The 15,830-nt window shown below is 31.9% G+C and overlaps 2 protein-coding genes across 2 annotated transcripts; one reads left to right on the top strand and one right to left on the bottom strand.

Moving 5' to 3' along the window:
• The first annotated feature begins 1,546 nt into the window (after positions 1 to 1,546).
• On the top strand, positions 1,547 to 5,609 carry LOC145000675 (endoglucanase 6-like). Its single transcript, XM_078959941.1, has 8 exons — positions 1,547 to 1,936; positions 2,051 to 2,263; positions 2,701 to 2,901; positions 3,539 to 3,628; positions 3,726 to 4,175; positions 4,271 to 4,619; positions 4,697 to 4,768; positions 4,999 to 5,609. The coding sequence occupies exons 1-8, from the start codon at positions 1,724 to 1,726 to the stop codon at positions 5,286 to 5,288; spliced, it is 1,878 nt and encodes a 625-aa protein (XP_078816067.1). The 5' UTR covers positions 1,547 to 1,723; the 3' UTR covers positions 5,289 to 5,609.
• A 2,412-nt stretch (positions 5,610 to 8,021) lies between these two features.
• LOC144999989 (long chain acyl-CoA synthetase 4-like) lies at positions 8,022 to 13,011 on the bottom strand. The gene is made up of 17 exons (XM_078959131.1): positions 12,623 to 13,011; positions 11,670 to 11,733; positions 11,471 to 11,560; positions 11,082 to 11,264; positions 10,918 to 10,957; positions 10,745 to 10,839; positions 10,472 to 10,639; positions 10,067 to 10,177; positions 9,898 to 9,985; positions 9,732 to 9,798; positions 9,557 to 9,632; positions 9,350 to 9,467; positions 9,015 to 9,260; positions 8,798 to 8,937; positions 8,536 to 8,718; positions 8,325 to 8,444; positions 8,022 to 8,239 (listed from the first exon to the last, which is right to left on the bottom strand). Exons 1-17 carry the CDS (start codon positions 12,772 to 12,774, stop codon positions 8,198 to 8,200), a joined length of 1,983 nt encoding a protein of 660 aa, XP_078815257.1. The 5' UTR covers positions 12,775 to 13,011; the 3' UTR covers positions 8,022 to 8,197.
• Positions 13,012 to 15,830: the final 2,819 nt, after the last annotated feature.

Here is a 15,830-nt window from a genome sequence, read left to right as displayed (position 1 = left end):
TATGAATATACTATGCAATATTCGCATATGAATATACCAACCATTATTCATAAGTGAATATGCGGTCTAATATTTACAAGTGAATATACTATGTACTATTCTCATGTGATATACCATGTAATACTATATAATATTTACATATGAAAATATAATCTAATATTCATAAGTGAATATATCATCTAACATTCACAAGTGAATTACTACGTAATATTTACAAGTGAATGCATCGTCTAATATTTAAATATAAATATACTATGTTTAGTATATGTTATATTCATATATGAATGATACTTAAATTGTAAAAAAAAAAATTAATCATAGTTTTTATTCATAAATGAATAACGAATGTAATTTAGTAAAAATCAGATTCATTTTTATTCACTTATAAATAACGATAGCTGAATATATATATATATATATATATATATATATATATATATATATATATATATATATATAATTTTATCTTAAAACTATATCAATATGGATGTCTATTTGTAGAAAATAAAAAATCATTGAATTTTGGTATATTTAAAACCATTTTTCGATAAAAATAACTTCTTAAAAATTTTTAAAAAATTAAAAAAAATAAAAAATAAATAAATAAATAAATAAATAAATAAAAAACTATATTTTTGTATATATTAAGGTAATGCTTAACATAGTTTAAGGAAACATGTTTTGTTGGAAAACACATGTACATTCCTTTCCCATTTCCACGTTGGAGGCTTTTGCGGTAAAAATAAATGATTGGCTGAGAATGATTCGTTCATTCTCAACCTTTTTTTAAGAGTAAATTACACGAATGGTCCCTATGGTTTAGGGTAATTTGCACGTTTGGTCCTTAACTTATTTTTTTCACTTGGAAGGTCCCTACTGTTTGTTTTTGTTACGCGTTTGGTCCCTATCTTACCTAAAAAGACTATTATGCCCTTGATTTTTTTAATTTATTTAAATAAACACACCCCTAATCCCACCCCTCACCTTACCTCACCTACCCCATCATTTTTTCCTTTTTAAATAATAGTCTTTTTAGATAAGATAGTGACCAAACACGTAACAAAAATAAACAGTAGGGACCAAATGCGTAACAAAAACAAACCATAGGGACCTTCCGAGTTAAAAAAGTAAGTTAGGGACCAAACATGCAAATTACCCCAAACCATAAGGACTATTCGTGTAATTTACTCTTTATATATATATATATATATATATATATATATATATATATATATATATATATATATATATATATATATATATATATATATATATATATATATATATATATATATTAAAAAAACCACCGATTTTTCCAAGTAAATGTTACCCAACAAACTCACATGCGTTGCTCTCTTTTGCTCACCTGTTCATACTCAGAAAAACCTTTCATTCTTCAAAATTGTCCAACAATTATTTCTTATTACATTTAAAATAAAGATGTAATCGAAGAAAACACATTTATTTTTTATTTTTTAATAGCAGAAAACACATTTATTAATCTCAAACTTTTGGCATCTTCCCATCCATCTCCTGCATATATACCAACCCTTTTCCTCCATCTTCTTCCCCAACTCTCCTTCGCCATCTCTCACCCTTTTCTCCCTCTAAAACTTGGTGATTCATACCAGCATTGCCATTAGAGCTACCCCGTTTCTTCGATTTTGTGTACAAACACAAAAAAGCAAAAAAAAAAAAAACCCAATTAAAACTGGTTTTGTCGATGGGGAAATTGGTGGGATTCTGTTCAATGGCATCCACTCTGTTTCTTATTATGGGAGTTTTACCTTTGGCTTTAGCAAGAGGACATGATTACGGAGAAGCTCTAAGCAAAAGCATTCTCTTCTTTGAAGCTCAGAGATCCGGTTATCTACCCGGTAATCAAAGAGTTAAATGGAGAGGAAATTCAGGGCTCTTCGATGGCAAAGCAAATGGGGTAATCCCACTTGTAAATTTTCATCTATTTTTTGAAATTAAACCCGAAATTTTCGAACTCCCCATTTGGGTATGTTGATAACTTGAAACTGATTTGAATTTTATGATTTTGAAGGTGGATCTGGTGGGAGGGTATTATGATGCAGGGGACAACGTGAAGTTTGGGCTTCCAATGGCGTTTACAGTGACGATGATGTCATGGAGTATAATGGAATACGGGAATCAAATGGGTGCGAGTGGTGAGCTTAGTCATGCCATGGATGCTGTGAAATGGGGCACTGATTACCTCATTAAAGCTCACCCTGAACCTCATGTTCTATATGGAGAGGTACCCTTTTGTTGTAATTTTTATTAAAAAAAATGTTAGTGAGTATTAAGTATGATGATTTAGAAAGTAAAAATCCTTTGAGGAAATGACATTCATGATGGAAAATGACATGGAAGAGCCGAAACAATATTCGATTTCGAATATAAATATTGATTTTGTGGGTCCTGTTTTAATTATAAAAAATAATAAATACAACACTTATAATAAAAATTAATATGTATGGATTTAAGTGTTAACTTAAAATTAATGTTTAGTATTAAAGTTAATGTTTAGTATTAAGTATAAGTTTGTGGGTCTCTTTCAATATGACCCACAAATTTATACTTAGTTGTGCCTTTATAACCACGAAATTAATTTGCATGAGATTTAGTACTAATAATTAGATGTTGATATATAATGTCTATGTGTTAAATGTGTTAATTGATATTGTGTTATAGGTTGGAGATGGTAACACAGATCACTACTGTTGGCAAAGACCGGAGGACATGACGACTTCTCGAAATGCGTACAGAATTGACCAAAATAACCCTGGCTCTGATCTAGCTGGAGAGACTGCCGCCGCTATGGCAGCCGCCTCCATCATCTTCCGCCGCTCAAACCCTGCGTACTCGCGGGAGCTTCTCACCCATGCCTACCAGGTTAGATAAGCTTAAAGTACAATTTTTTTAATACATAGTATTCAACTATAAATGAAATTTTAATGTTCACATGAAGCATTTTTGTAAGGTTAAATACAACTTTTTAATGCATGAACTATAAATGACAATTCAATGTTGCCACGAAGTATTTTTGTAAGCTTAAAGTACAACTTATTATGCATTGATGTATAATATGAATTATAGTGACATTTAATGTGCACATGAAGTATTTTTGTAGTCATGTCACATGTGTGTCAACAATTTAAACGGACACCATGGCAAAAGCGTACGTTAGAGAATATTGGTGCATGTTAGTAAAGCGGTTGGTGTGTGAAAACAGTTACGGTTGATAACTTTATTGTCTGGCAGGTTGTTGGCGGTTTAAGTTAGCAATAGCATAGGGTGGCAGGCCTAACATAGTATAGTCTTTATTCCACTCTCTAGATGTACAATAAGTAATGCATAGGGTACATAGATATAAAGTAGGGGCATTTGTGTAATTTTAAATGCAAAGTTAATCGGCGCACATGTTGGGTAAATAAAATGTTAGGTATAATATAACCGTATAGTTGCAACTTTTGTCATTTCCGTTTTTACCCCTATGTTTTGTCGCTAATTGCAACTTTATTTTCGTCAGCTTTTCGATTTTGCGGACAAATACAGGGGTAAATACGACAGTAGCATCACGGTGGCCCAGAAGTACTACCGATCCGTCAGTGGATACGCTGTACGTAATTACAATCTCCCCCAACAACCAATCTTAACTGTTTTACCAATGCTTGTCGAAATTACATATTTACCCTTCTATATTTGAATCCGGGCAGGATGAATTGCTTTGGGCAGCTGCTTGGATGTACAAGGCAACAAGCAATGAGTACTACTTAGATTACCTTGGTAAAAACGGCGACGTTCTAGGCGGGACTGGGTGGGCCATGACGGAGTTCGGGTGGGATGTCAAGTACGCCGGCGTTCAAACCCTCGTCGCCAAGTTTCTAATGGCAGGTAACGCCGGTGGAAATGCTCCGGTGTTCGGAAAGTATCAAGAAAAAGCTGAATTTTTCATGTGTTCGTGTCTCGGGAAAAGTAGTCAAAACGTTCAGACAACTCCCGGCGGATTAATTTTCCGGCAACGATGGAACAACCTGCAATTCGTCACAAGTGCGTCGTTCCTCCTCACCGTCTACTCCGATTACCTCACCTCCGCCGGGAAAAACCTACATTGTTCCTCCGGCGCCGTCGCGCCGTCGGAACTACTCTCATTCGCTAAATCTCAGGTAACGAAATGAGAAATTTTCCCGATTTTCTTCTTGAACTCGATTATAACCATGAAAATCGTCTAAAAGCTTCGGAATTTTACGTTTTTTTTTAGGTTGATTACATACTTGGTGATAATCCGAGAGCGACGAGTTACATGGTTGGGTATGGAAGCAATTACCCACAACAAGTTCATCATAGAGGTTCGTCGATTGTTTCAGTCAAAGTGAACCCGTCGTTTGTAAGCTGTAGAGGTGGTTATGCGACGTGGTTTAGTAGAAAAGCGAGTGACCCGAATCTGTTGACTGGCGCCATTGTTGGTGGACCTGATGCGTATGATAACTTTGCGGATCAAAGAGATAATTATGAACAGACTGAGCCTGCTACGTATAATAATGCCCCTCTTCTTGGTATTTTGGCTAGGTTACATGGGGGGCATAACGGGTATAATCAATTGCTTCCTGGTATGTTATAAAATTTGGGGGAATTTTGTGTTTTTGGTGTGTTTTTTTTTATTGAATGTGTTTGATGTTGTTTGTAGTTGAAATTCCTGTTGCTAAGCCTATCGCTGTTCAACCGAAGCCTAATCCAGTAAAAGAAACTCCATTTTCAGGTAAATCTGAATCTTTCTAGATGAAAATCTTGATCTTTTCTTAATAATTTGTGGTAAAATGGTGAAATGAAGATTACCCAGATCAGAAAATTTATGTCGTCATCAACGTATGATCAAAATTTGTAATTTTTTCAAAGAAAAACGACTAAAGATCCTTTAGAAGAAAGTTTTAGTTCTCTTTTTACTGATTTTAGAAGAAATCTGATTCAAGATTCTGGCTTTGTTTTCAGCTCCAATTGCAATTGAACAAAAGACTACAACTTCATGGGTATCAAATGGGAAAACATACTACAGATACTCAACTATAGTAACAAACAAATCAGAGAAAACAATCAAGAACCTTAACCTATCAGTCTCCAAGCTCTATGGTCCATTGTGGGGCCTAGCCAAGAGTGTAAGTGGGTCCTACGGGTTCCCAACATGGGTTAGCTCATTGCCAGCTGGCAAAAGCATAGAGTTTGTGTACATCCATTCTTCTTCACCTGCAGAAGTATCGGTTTCAAGCTACACATTGGCATAATTCAAGATTACAAAATCAAGATCAAGTTTTTTTGAAAAAAAAGATTTGTTTAGGAGTACAAGAAGAAGTGGATTTTTAATTGTGGTTATTTAAAGGTGTGTAAGAATGGAGGAAGAAAGGAGTGAAGAGAGGATTTAAAAGAAGTGCTCATCCTCTTTCTCATCCTCTTTAATATTATTAGCATAGAATGGGAAAGATAGATTAGGGTTGTTTGTTTTTACTACAAGTTAGCTTTTTAAAAGTGTTTCTGGTGTGTTTTGTGGTGTACATTTGGCAAAACCTTAAGTTTCTATATGAATATATACATTATGTTACTCATTATTTGTTTTGCTTTTATAATATAATATAGGACGAATTTCATAAAAACCATTATATTTTCTGTCTTTCACTTTAAAAGTCATTAGTAAATATATTTTTGGCAAAAAAAAACACTAATAATTTGAATATTTTTCATTTCAACCATTATTTAACTACTAAAACTATTTAGCATGTTATAGATGCCTACCATAACTTCCAACCAAAATAAGATATTGTATCACATTAGACTCTTTCGGACTATTTTCTGTTTTTAAGTGGATTGATTTCAACTAGACACTTTACCAATAGGGCTAGATCATGTATATATTTATAATTTCCTAACCTATGTTAATAGGTAAATAACAGCTTAAATGGAAAAAATAATGTATAAATGCTTTTCTGAGAAAAAATAAATGTAATGACTTTTGAAAGGATTTTTTTGATAAAGACTACAAATGGTCTTGGCCCATATCGGCTCGCATAACAAATAAAGCAAGATTTATAAATATCTTTCAGAGAATATATACTCTCTCCGTTCCAAATTAACTGTCCACGTTTGACTTTTAAAGTTTTTTTTCTACAACTTTGATCTTAAATATTTTTATTCTTGTTATATCTTACTTGATAAAACTTATAACAATGAAAAGATATTTAAAATACAATCCATTAGGGGTGTTGAACGGGTAATTTTTTCGGGTTTCGGGTTTTTCATGTTAGAAAAATTACCCGTTACCCTACCCAAACTAAATTCGGGTAATTCGGGTTTGGGTAATTCGGGTATCGGGTCGGGTTTAGGTAATTCGGGTATTACCCGAAATATATAATTTTTTTTTTTAATTTCACCTGAAAATAAATTTAATTAAACAAATACATCGTGCTTTAATAGTCTTGTTTATATAAACAAACCAGACATAAACGAAGTTACTCAAACTTTGAACATTAAGATTTTTTAGTCAATAATACATGAGATATCAAGTAATTTTTTAACAACTTAATCTAATCTAATAAGATGTTAAAAAAATAAATACCTAAAGATCTTAATTTAAAAGTTTAAAATGATTAAGATAAATGTAGCCATAAGTTTTGTCATGTTTTGAAGTTTCGTCAAGATAATAAGTTTGTTAGTTGCAATAAAAACTATAATCTAGAAAATAGTTAAGTTTTAAAAAACGTGATGATATATAAAAATTACTTTTAATATTGTTAGTGTCTTATTGATATAATAAATATATTTATGTTTTACAATAATCATAGTTAGTTTAAGCGTGATCAAATGACTGTTATATAGTACAAGCTCTACAAAAAAAGGAATTTTTAAAATAATTTGGGTAATTCGGGTATACCCGAAACCCAAAAAATGTACCCTTTACCCGATCCGAAAAAAATCGGGTAACCCGATTACCCGGAATAATTTACCCGATACCCGATTTACCCGACCTGATTTACCCGATACCCGAAAAAATCGGGCGGGTAATTCGGGTATCGGGTATTTTCGACAGGGCTACAATCCATTCATATATTTTGCATCAAGTAGTATCTATCAAAAAGAAAAATATTTAAGGTCAAAGTTGAAGAATAAAGACTTTCAAAGTCAAATGTGGACAATTAATTTGGGACGGAGGTAGTATCATATAGCATACCTACTGCTTGACGAAATGTCTTATTTTCATCGTTTACTCATCACTCTTGCCAAAAAGATATCTATATGTAGTCATCTGATTAACGTTGCTTGCCTGTTTTATAGAGCACACTAAGTGCTCGACGAAAGGCCTGAAGGAATTTCTTATCAAGAAACTTTCTTTCTTCACCTGGTAGTAGAAGTGTTGATGTGAGAACTTCTAGCTTAGCGTTTAATTTTGTGTTGTAGATTTGGCAAATTCAATATGAATATATAGATTGTGAAACACATTTGTGTTTTTGTTTTGTATAATTTAACACATCGCATTTGGTTTTCACTTACATATTTCTAGACACAAGATTTATGAGTCATGTATTTATAATCTGAAAATCATATCAATTATAAATATATGATTTAAAAGAAGTGCTCATCCTCTTTCTCGCTTTGAGTTAACTCTCTCCTTGTTTCACCCATTCTCAGCTTCTTATTTCTACATATGTCGGAGGTCATCTAAAATGGTGTAAAATAAACTATATTTTAGATAGGGTTGAGATTAATTAAAATTGTTTCCTTCAGCTATACTTGATCTATCTTTTTGTTTTCATGCAATAAAATGTTCAGAGTGATGGTGTGTATTCAAGATTGAATTATGAAAGCATTGAAGACATGTATATATATTATCTCTTTCTATATTTCAAGTCTAATTGAATTATGAAACAAATACATCTCTTATTTGATTATACATTAAAAATCAAATTTTCTTTTGTTATACAAGAGCTCCATGCAATTATTGATAGATATTATTTAAAAAAAAAAAAAAAAAAAAAAAAAGCATAATAAAATTCGACTTCAATGTGGGCTTACAAATCATCTCAAAATATAACACACCAAAGCTGTACAATCACATAATTCAAAAGAAAATACACTTGAAACATAAACATATAAAATAAACGCTAAAGAAGATGAGGAGACACCATATTCTTTACCAAGCAATTCACCTGTTGTTAATTTTCTGGTACATGTTATCAATTACACTCTGCAAAAATAAAGTAATTTCATCAGAAAAAAAAAAAATACACGTTTATTCCGTAAAACTTATATTTTATTTCTTTATATTTTACCTGATAGTATTTGAGCAACTGGGGTCTTTTCTTCTTGAATGTCGGGGTCAAAAGGTCACGCTCCATGTCAAAAGGAACAGGGTCAAGGTGGATCGCTTTCACAAATTCAAAACCTTTCAACTACAAAATTAAAATAAAAGATTAATTCATGGAAGCAGATAAGTGGTAAAATAGTTAATCATTAATTAATTAAAAAAAAAAAAAAAAGAACCTTGTTTTCTTTTCCGACTTTAGTGAGCTCTCCCAAAACATATTCTTTAATTTTGGGATTTTCACATAAAGCTTCAAAATCCCCAGAAATGTTATGCGTTTCAGCATAATGTTCAATTGCTTGCTTATTTGGATTCGCAACAGCAACAAGACAAGACTCAAAGCTGTTCCCATAGATCCATATCTAAAAAACACCAACCATAAATTAAATAACATCTTACATGGCATTTTAGGTAAATAAGTTGAAATTGCAAGAGTATTACCGAATCAAGATCAGAAACAAGTCCAAATACATTCTCAAGATTTTCAACAGCAACATATTCTCCTTGTGAGAGCTTGAATATATTTTTCTTGCGATCAATAATTTTCATGCTTCCATCAGGTTGCCACTCACCAATATCACCTAAACCATAAAATAATAGTATAAGTTAAGATTTTCTTTTTTCTTTTTTCATTTTTTTTTTGTAAATTATATAAAACCTGTATGGAACCAGCCATCAACAAGGACTTCTGCTGTGAGGTCTTCTCTTTTATAATAGCCAGCAAATAGAACATCTCCTCGAATACATATCTCTCCTTGTGGTTTACTTGAAAGCGCGTCATAATTCATTTCAGGAACAGATTCCAAACGGGCATCCAAATTGGGTACGGGTGGGCCCACAGTGCCCACCATTTCCATTTCGTTTGGTAGTGACACGAATGATCCAGCACAGGTTTCAGTTAGGCCTGTGTATTATTAATTAAAAAATATAAATTAAAAAAATTAAATGATTTTAAAAAAAAACAAAAAAGTTTATAAGGAATAGAATAATTACCGTATCCTTGAAGGACATGAGAACATGTTACTACTTTTAGGAAAGCTTCTACGTGTGGAGCTAGTGGTGCAGCTCCTGAGAGAATAATGCGTACATTACCTCCTAACCCTTGTTTTATCTGCCACAAATGAAAAATGACGATTTTACCCTTGTGTTTAAAAGTCAAGTTGAAGATATATAAGATGATGTCATGTGAATGTCACACACCTTGCTGAAGACAATTTTGTCACTTAATGGAGATGCCTCTGGATGTTTTTTCCCTCCCTTCATATTACGTAACTTGCTGCACAAGTTTAGTATGCAAATTATTTTGTGAAAAAAAAATTTTAAAAGTATTTACTATTTAGTAAACCTTGCTTCAAATGATAAAAATAATACTTACTATGCATAAGCTAGACTAAACAATTTGCTTTTGAGAAAACCCCCTGAAGAAATCTTCTGTTGCAAACCTAATAAAAACAGAAGGAATTCAATTCATTAATTAAATAAGGGAAAATTATATATTTTTTTTTTGTGATTTGCAAAATAATTAACTCACACCAAAATACCTGAATAAATCCTATCCAAGACACGAGGAACAGCACAGAAAATGGTAGGTTTTAGCTCCCCTATGTCTTCAATCAGCAATTTAACATCCTTTATATATAATAATCCAAATTATGATATGATTCATATAAAATAAAATATAATTACAAATAAAATTAGTAATCATCTTACCCCACGCCAAAATCCTATAGATGCTCCATGATTGATAAAACATTCTTCAATCACCCGATCAAATATATGTGCCAAGGGTAGAAACGAGAGATAAACATCATTTGAATCCAACTGAAAAAAATATATATACATTTATCATTGTTAAGTATAAAATAAGCCAGAAATTAGTAATCCTTTTGTCATGTTTATTATAAAATGGCAACCCGTTTCCTTTGAAAACTTGATATACATCAAAAAGGTAAAAACTTTATTCGATATACATTGCAAAGTTCAAATCTTTATTCCATATAAAGCTCAAAGTTTCATTCAATATACACTAAAAGCTTCAAAGTTTTATTTTATTATACACAAAGAAAAGAATTCAACGTTTTATTCAATATAATAAAGAACTAAGTGGGAACTCACTGATGCATCTACACTCCCTAGTAGACGATGAACACCAGCTATAAGTGTCACAATGCTGTTATTTGAAATTAAAACACCTTTTGGATCACCAGTTGTCCCACTAGTGTACATTATTGTACAGATGTCACTTTTCTTCTTCAGTGGGAGCTCAAACTGTTTATCATCACCCTGTAAATAAGATAAAAGGGTATCAAAAATCAAAATTGAATTACATTTCACATTTACACAAAACCCAATATTTAATATTGCAATTTAAGAGATATAAGAGCATACCAATGACAAAAACTCCTCCCATGAATGTATTGCTACACCAAAACCTTCACATTGTTCTTTTTGTTCAGGGGTAACTTTGCCAAAGCTCACAATTGCTTAAGAAAAACATATAAATTAGTACCTTTAATTCTTTATGATTGTGTTCAAGAAACTAGACATGATGAGTAACTTACTTTTTAGATACTCTCCAGCTTTCGGAAATGTTTTTAGCACCTAAATGATAAAAACAAATTTATTTCTAGGAAAAAATTTTAACTTTATGCTAAAAGATTCAGTTAACTTTAGTTTTATTTTTATACATATAAGATAATAAAATGAATATAACTGATTGGATTACCTCAGGGATCTTTTTAGCTTCTACAAAAGCAAGTGTAACCTCAGCATGACAAATGATGAATTCTACTGCACCATGACCTAAGGTATCATATAAAGGTACACAGTATAACCCATGAGCATTACAAGCCTCCATGCTCATAACCCATTCAGCACAATTGGCACCATAGATCCCACACCTTCCTCCCTACATCATTAAAAAATGTATAATTAGTTTTTCAAGATGATGAAAAAGTAAAATTCTTGCAATGTGAAAAGAAAATGGTAAGAATAGCATTGATCATACACTCTTGAAGAATGTTGAAGTTATAAAACACAAAAGGAAAGCAAAGGGTCAAAACCAAAGAAGGAAAACATAACATATATATATTATAATTGTATGATGTTACTTACAGGCTCAACACCACATGCACGGATGGCATTTCCAACGCGTATCACCTTGTCATATACTTGTTTGTAAGTCAACCACACATATTTTCCATGCTGTGGAATTAACAATGTGATATATAAACATGGTTAAAATGAAATCAAAGAGAAAGAGGGAGTGTAAATGTTAAAGTGTTATGTGTAGTATTAGTATGCATCATTGTACCTTTCCATCTACAAATTCACGGGTACCAAGCATTGGGTTATTGGGGTATTTTTCCACTGAGAGGCTGTAACATAACCAAATAAACATTTTAAGAGATGCGAAAAGGAGATATAGATTAACAATTTCCAAAGTAACAATCTTTTCATACACTTTTATAGTTATATTGGATTGCTGCTACAATGGTTTCGGATTCTTGTATCTATTACTATTTGTATTTGAAATTGTGAGATGGAAGGTAAGTTTGTCCCATTCCCGTATGAGGGGAGATAGACATAAAAGAGGAATCAGAGCATATCAAGATCAAGAGCAGATGGCAGAAATTTATGTGGATATCGATGTCACAAACTCTCAACAAGATATTAATCATCTTAGATTTGAGAACTTCCTAAATTGAACATCAACTGTTCTCAAACAAATGGAATTTGCGAAGTTTGTCTTATGATTTATATATAAAAAACAAGGTTTAGCATAGAGATTAGTGATCGTCCAAATCAAAGTTTAACTTGAATGACCCAACTCTAGGTCATTCAGAAACAAAAGTCAATTACTCGAAGAAGATGCCACACGCAACTGAAAACATAGTTATCAATGAATTGCTAGCAGGAATTAAACCGACAAAAAAACTAAAAACAAAATAAAAGTCAAACATAATCGGAACTGCTCCTTATTTCAAAGATGATGAGATCAGATTGTGCAATTAATAATTATATGTGAACGAAGTCAACTCAGTTCACCAATCGCAACGCAAGTTAAGCAAACGGAATTATAATCGGAACCGGAAACGGAAACGGAGGAAATCTGCTCTAAGTTGAATGTAAAAAAGCAGTTATTCCAATTCCAAATCTCAACAACACTTTAATCTGGCTAATATAATCCAAAATATACAGCAGTTTTCACAAACAGATAGTTGAAACAAGCAAAAAGTTAAGTTACAGATCTAAACAAACACTCACCGGAAAACGTCCCAACATGAATCTAAACCATCGATTGGAGGCGGAAAACCATCTTTAGCAAACACACTACGGTAGACAGGCCCCATCGACGGCTTTCCATCCTTCGCCTCAATCGCCGGCTCCACCTCTACAATGAACTTCTTCGACGCCATTCTCCGATCTCTCTTTCTCTCTCTCTCTCTCTCAACTCTCTAACTCTGACTGTATATATCTATGCAATATAACCGCGTAACTCGATGTGGTTATATAAATACTTCTTCCAACTGTAATGGAATTACCGGCGGCGGAGAGAGATATGACAGGGTGGTAGTAGGTGGCGATAAGTGGCGGAGGAGTCACAACGCGAGACAGATTCCGATCCTAGTGTGTAACGCTTGGCTCCATTGACTTGAATAAGAATATATATAACCACTATTTTACCTTTTAATAATTATTAAACTTGAATTTTAAATTACAACATGGATGGAGATAACTTATATTGAACTTTTATCACATGTATACAATATTATAGATAAGTATGCATTTAATAGTTTGGTTTATATAAATTCAAAATAAAATTTTAAATTACAAGATGGATGGAAATCATTTATATTTAATTTTTATCATCTGTATTATAGATTATAGATAATTATGCATTAATAGTTTACTTTATATAAATTCAAAATAAATAAATAAATAAAAACCCAAATATGAATTTTCGTAGACGCGTTTCTGACCAAGCAGGTTCTTGACCAAAACGGAAGAAATAACTCCATTTTTTGTTTTTATATACAATTGTCGACGATGGCTCTATTTACAAAAATGACCCCTACACTCTTTTCCTTTATTCACAAACAATCTAATTTTACAGAAATAGTCTCTACTCTTCTCTTTTGACAAACCATCCACCATTTTATTTCTTTTAACGTTTTGATTCTTTAGAAGATTACAACTTATAATTTTGACATCTGAAATTTCATGTTTACATATATTTTAATTTTATTTTAAAGGGTTCTTTTTTTTTTTTTTAAGTTATGATTTTCTTTTGTTTTTTTGTTTTAACATTTAATCCTTTCATTTGATTGTTTATTATGTACAATTAAAAATATGAATTTTTGTATAACTTGTTCAGATCTTCTTTACAATTTTATTTTCTATGCATATGATTTATAAAATAATGTTTTTAAAATAATTATTTTCTCATAATATTCGATATATTCATTTTTATGTAACAATTCTTTATGTTTTTTTGTTTTTTTTCTAATGGTTATCATATATTCGTCAGTAGTTTCAACTTCAAACGAATATTGGATTTCTTCTCCAATGTGTGGTCCTACAAACCTTATTTTATTTATATTTGTTTCGATTTCGACATAATGAATGTCATTCTATAATTTTACAAATTGCATTAAAATAAATTTTAGAAGAATTGGCTTATAGAAATGTAGTTGAGAAATTATAAATGTTTATTAGTTCTTTTCGAAATTGGATATGACGTATATTAACCATAATAACTAATTGTTAATTGACCTTTTAGTTACTATGACTTTTTCCATACCATAAAAAATAAGGTATTAACCACAAAAGAAAATAATAATAATGTCTTAGCTTCTTAGGCAACAACCTTTTATAAATAACATAGCATATGACTATGATCTTCGAATATAGGGATTTTCAAATTTGTAATACCATTATTGGAAAGTACTACAAAGGATCATATTTTTGAAGCACGGATTTTTAAAATGTGTTTTTTTCGAGGTTGATGCTAATAAGACACCCCTTAGACACCCTATAATCATTTTTATAAAAAATCAACCTATAATTAACTTCTTGTAATCATCTTTTTCGGAAAATAATGCAATTTCAACCAATAAAAATATTTCAAACATTAATTAGGGTTGTCTAAATGGTAAAATAAGGTGTCTTATTAGTCAACCCCTTTTTTCGAAGCTATGCCATTTTTTATTGTTTTTTTGTTTTTTTTTTTACAATATTATTCATGGCTAATGGCTTTGAAAATATTTCTGCAAAAATCGTCCTATGATATTTTCACGAATAACATGTACATGTAAGAAAAACTTTATTATAAATAAAAAATATTATATTATGTAAATCACAGTTATATGATGGTCGTGTTCTTTTTAGCTATGTTAATTGTTAGCAATAATACCTCAAATATTACAACACACGGTAGAAATAAATGTGTACATCTCACGACGACTTCCCCTACCAACCAATGAACCAATAAATGTGTAACAATTCATAATTTCTTATTTCTTGTTATTTATACCATTCACCTAGAACAATTAAGTTTTTAGTAGTAGTTGGTTTTTGACGCACCAAGTAGGGGAAACAATTTTAATTGTTTTTAGCATTTAGGCAAGATTCTAGAGGTTGGTTAAGTCATATGTGAAAACCGATCATGAAAACCACATGTTTCGCATACCTCTGAGTTTTACAGTTCTTGACTCTGGTATTACAGTTTGTGATCTCGGCATTACATACCAATGTTATAGTTCAAAGAATTGAATCGGCATCAAAAGCTCAATGTCAAACAACTATATCCTTAATACCAAGTTTCACTATCTCCTAAGGCAGTTATTTGATGTAACATCCGGAAAATATGAAGTAAAAATTTCATTTGTTAATTCAACCAAAACACTCATACATCTTTTATTTCAAACATTCAAAAGTATATCATAATAAACAGTCATCATAGTAGAATCCTAAAATCATCATATTGTGTAAACATAGGTGGATGTGTTGCGATCAAGCCATGCACTTCCCTTTCGAACCGAAAGTACCTGAAATCATAACCATAAAACTCGTAAGCACAAAGCTTAGTGAGTTCCCCAAAATACCACATATCATACATACTATTGGGCCTAGCCCACATATTAGGCCCAACCAACCATAATAGACCTAGCCCTACCAAACCAATAGGCCCAGCCCAACATACAAATGTGAGAGTCATAAAGATAGCTAGCACCTTACGTAACATACAATGGGCATAACCCTTCCTAAACTATAGGCCTAAGTTAACATACAAACGGGCATAGCCCACCATACAATGAGCCTAGCCCAGCATACAAATGGGCCTAGCCCAACTTACCATGCAAGAGTCATAAATACAACTAACACAGCATATCCTAGTAGGTCGGCATTGTTGCCTTCGACCCACGGGTACAGTGAGGAGACTCACCTCAATCAGAAGATAGCAAATCTCGCG

This window comes from Lactuca saligna, chromosome 6 (assembly GCF_052625555.1).
Source record: "Lactuca saligna cultivar CGN05327 chromosome 6, ASM5262555v1, whole genome shotgun sequence".
Lineage (NCBI taxonomy): Eukaryota > Viridiplantae > Streptophyta > Magnoliopsida > Asterales > Asteraceae > Lactuca > Lactuca saligna.
Note: the sequence above shows the minus strand (reverse complement) of the source record. Positions and strands in the feature narration are given on the sequence as shown.

Coding starts and splice junctions, on each gene's coding strand:
- LOC144999989 (XM_078959131.1), bottom strand. CDS start 12,774: ATGGCGTCGAAGAAGTTCATTGTAGAGGTGGAGCCGGCGATTGAGGCG. Junction 9,633..9,731: donor TTTAGTCTAGCTTATGCATA/GTAAGTATTATT, acceptor AAACTTGTGCAG/CAAGTTACGTAATATGAAGG. Junction 9,261..9,349: donor TCATGTCCTTCAAGGATACG/GTAATTATTCTA, acceptor AATAATACACAG/GCCTAACTGAAACCTGTGCT.
- LOC145000675 (XM_078959941.1), top strand. CDS start 1,724: ATGGGGAAATTGGTGGGATTCTGTTCAATGGCATCCACTCTGTTTCTT. Junction 2,902..3,538: donor TTCTCACCCATGCCTACCAG/GTTAGATAAGCT, acceptor TATTTTCGTCAG/CTTTTCGATTTTGCGGACAA. Junction 4,176..4,270: donor TCTCATTCGCTAAATCTCAG/GTAACGAAATGA, acceptor GTTTTTTTTTAG/GTTGATTACATACTTGGTGA.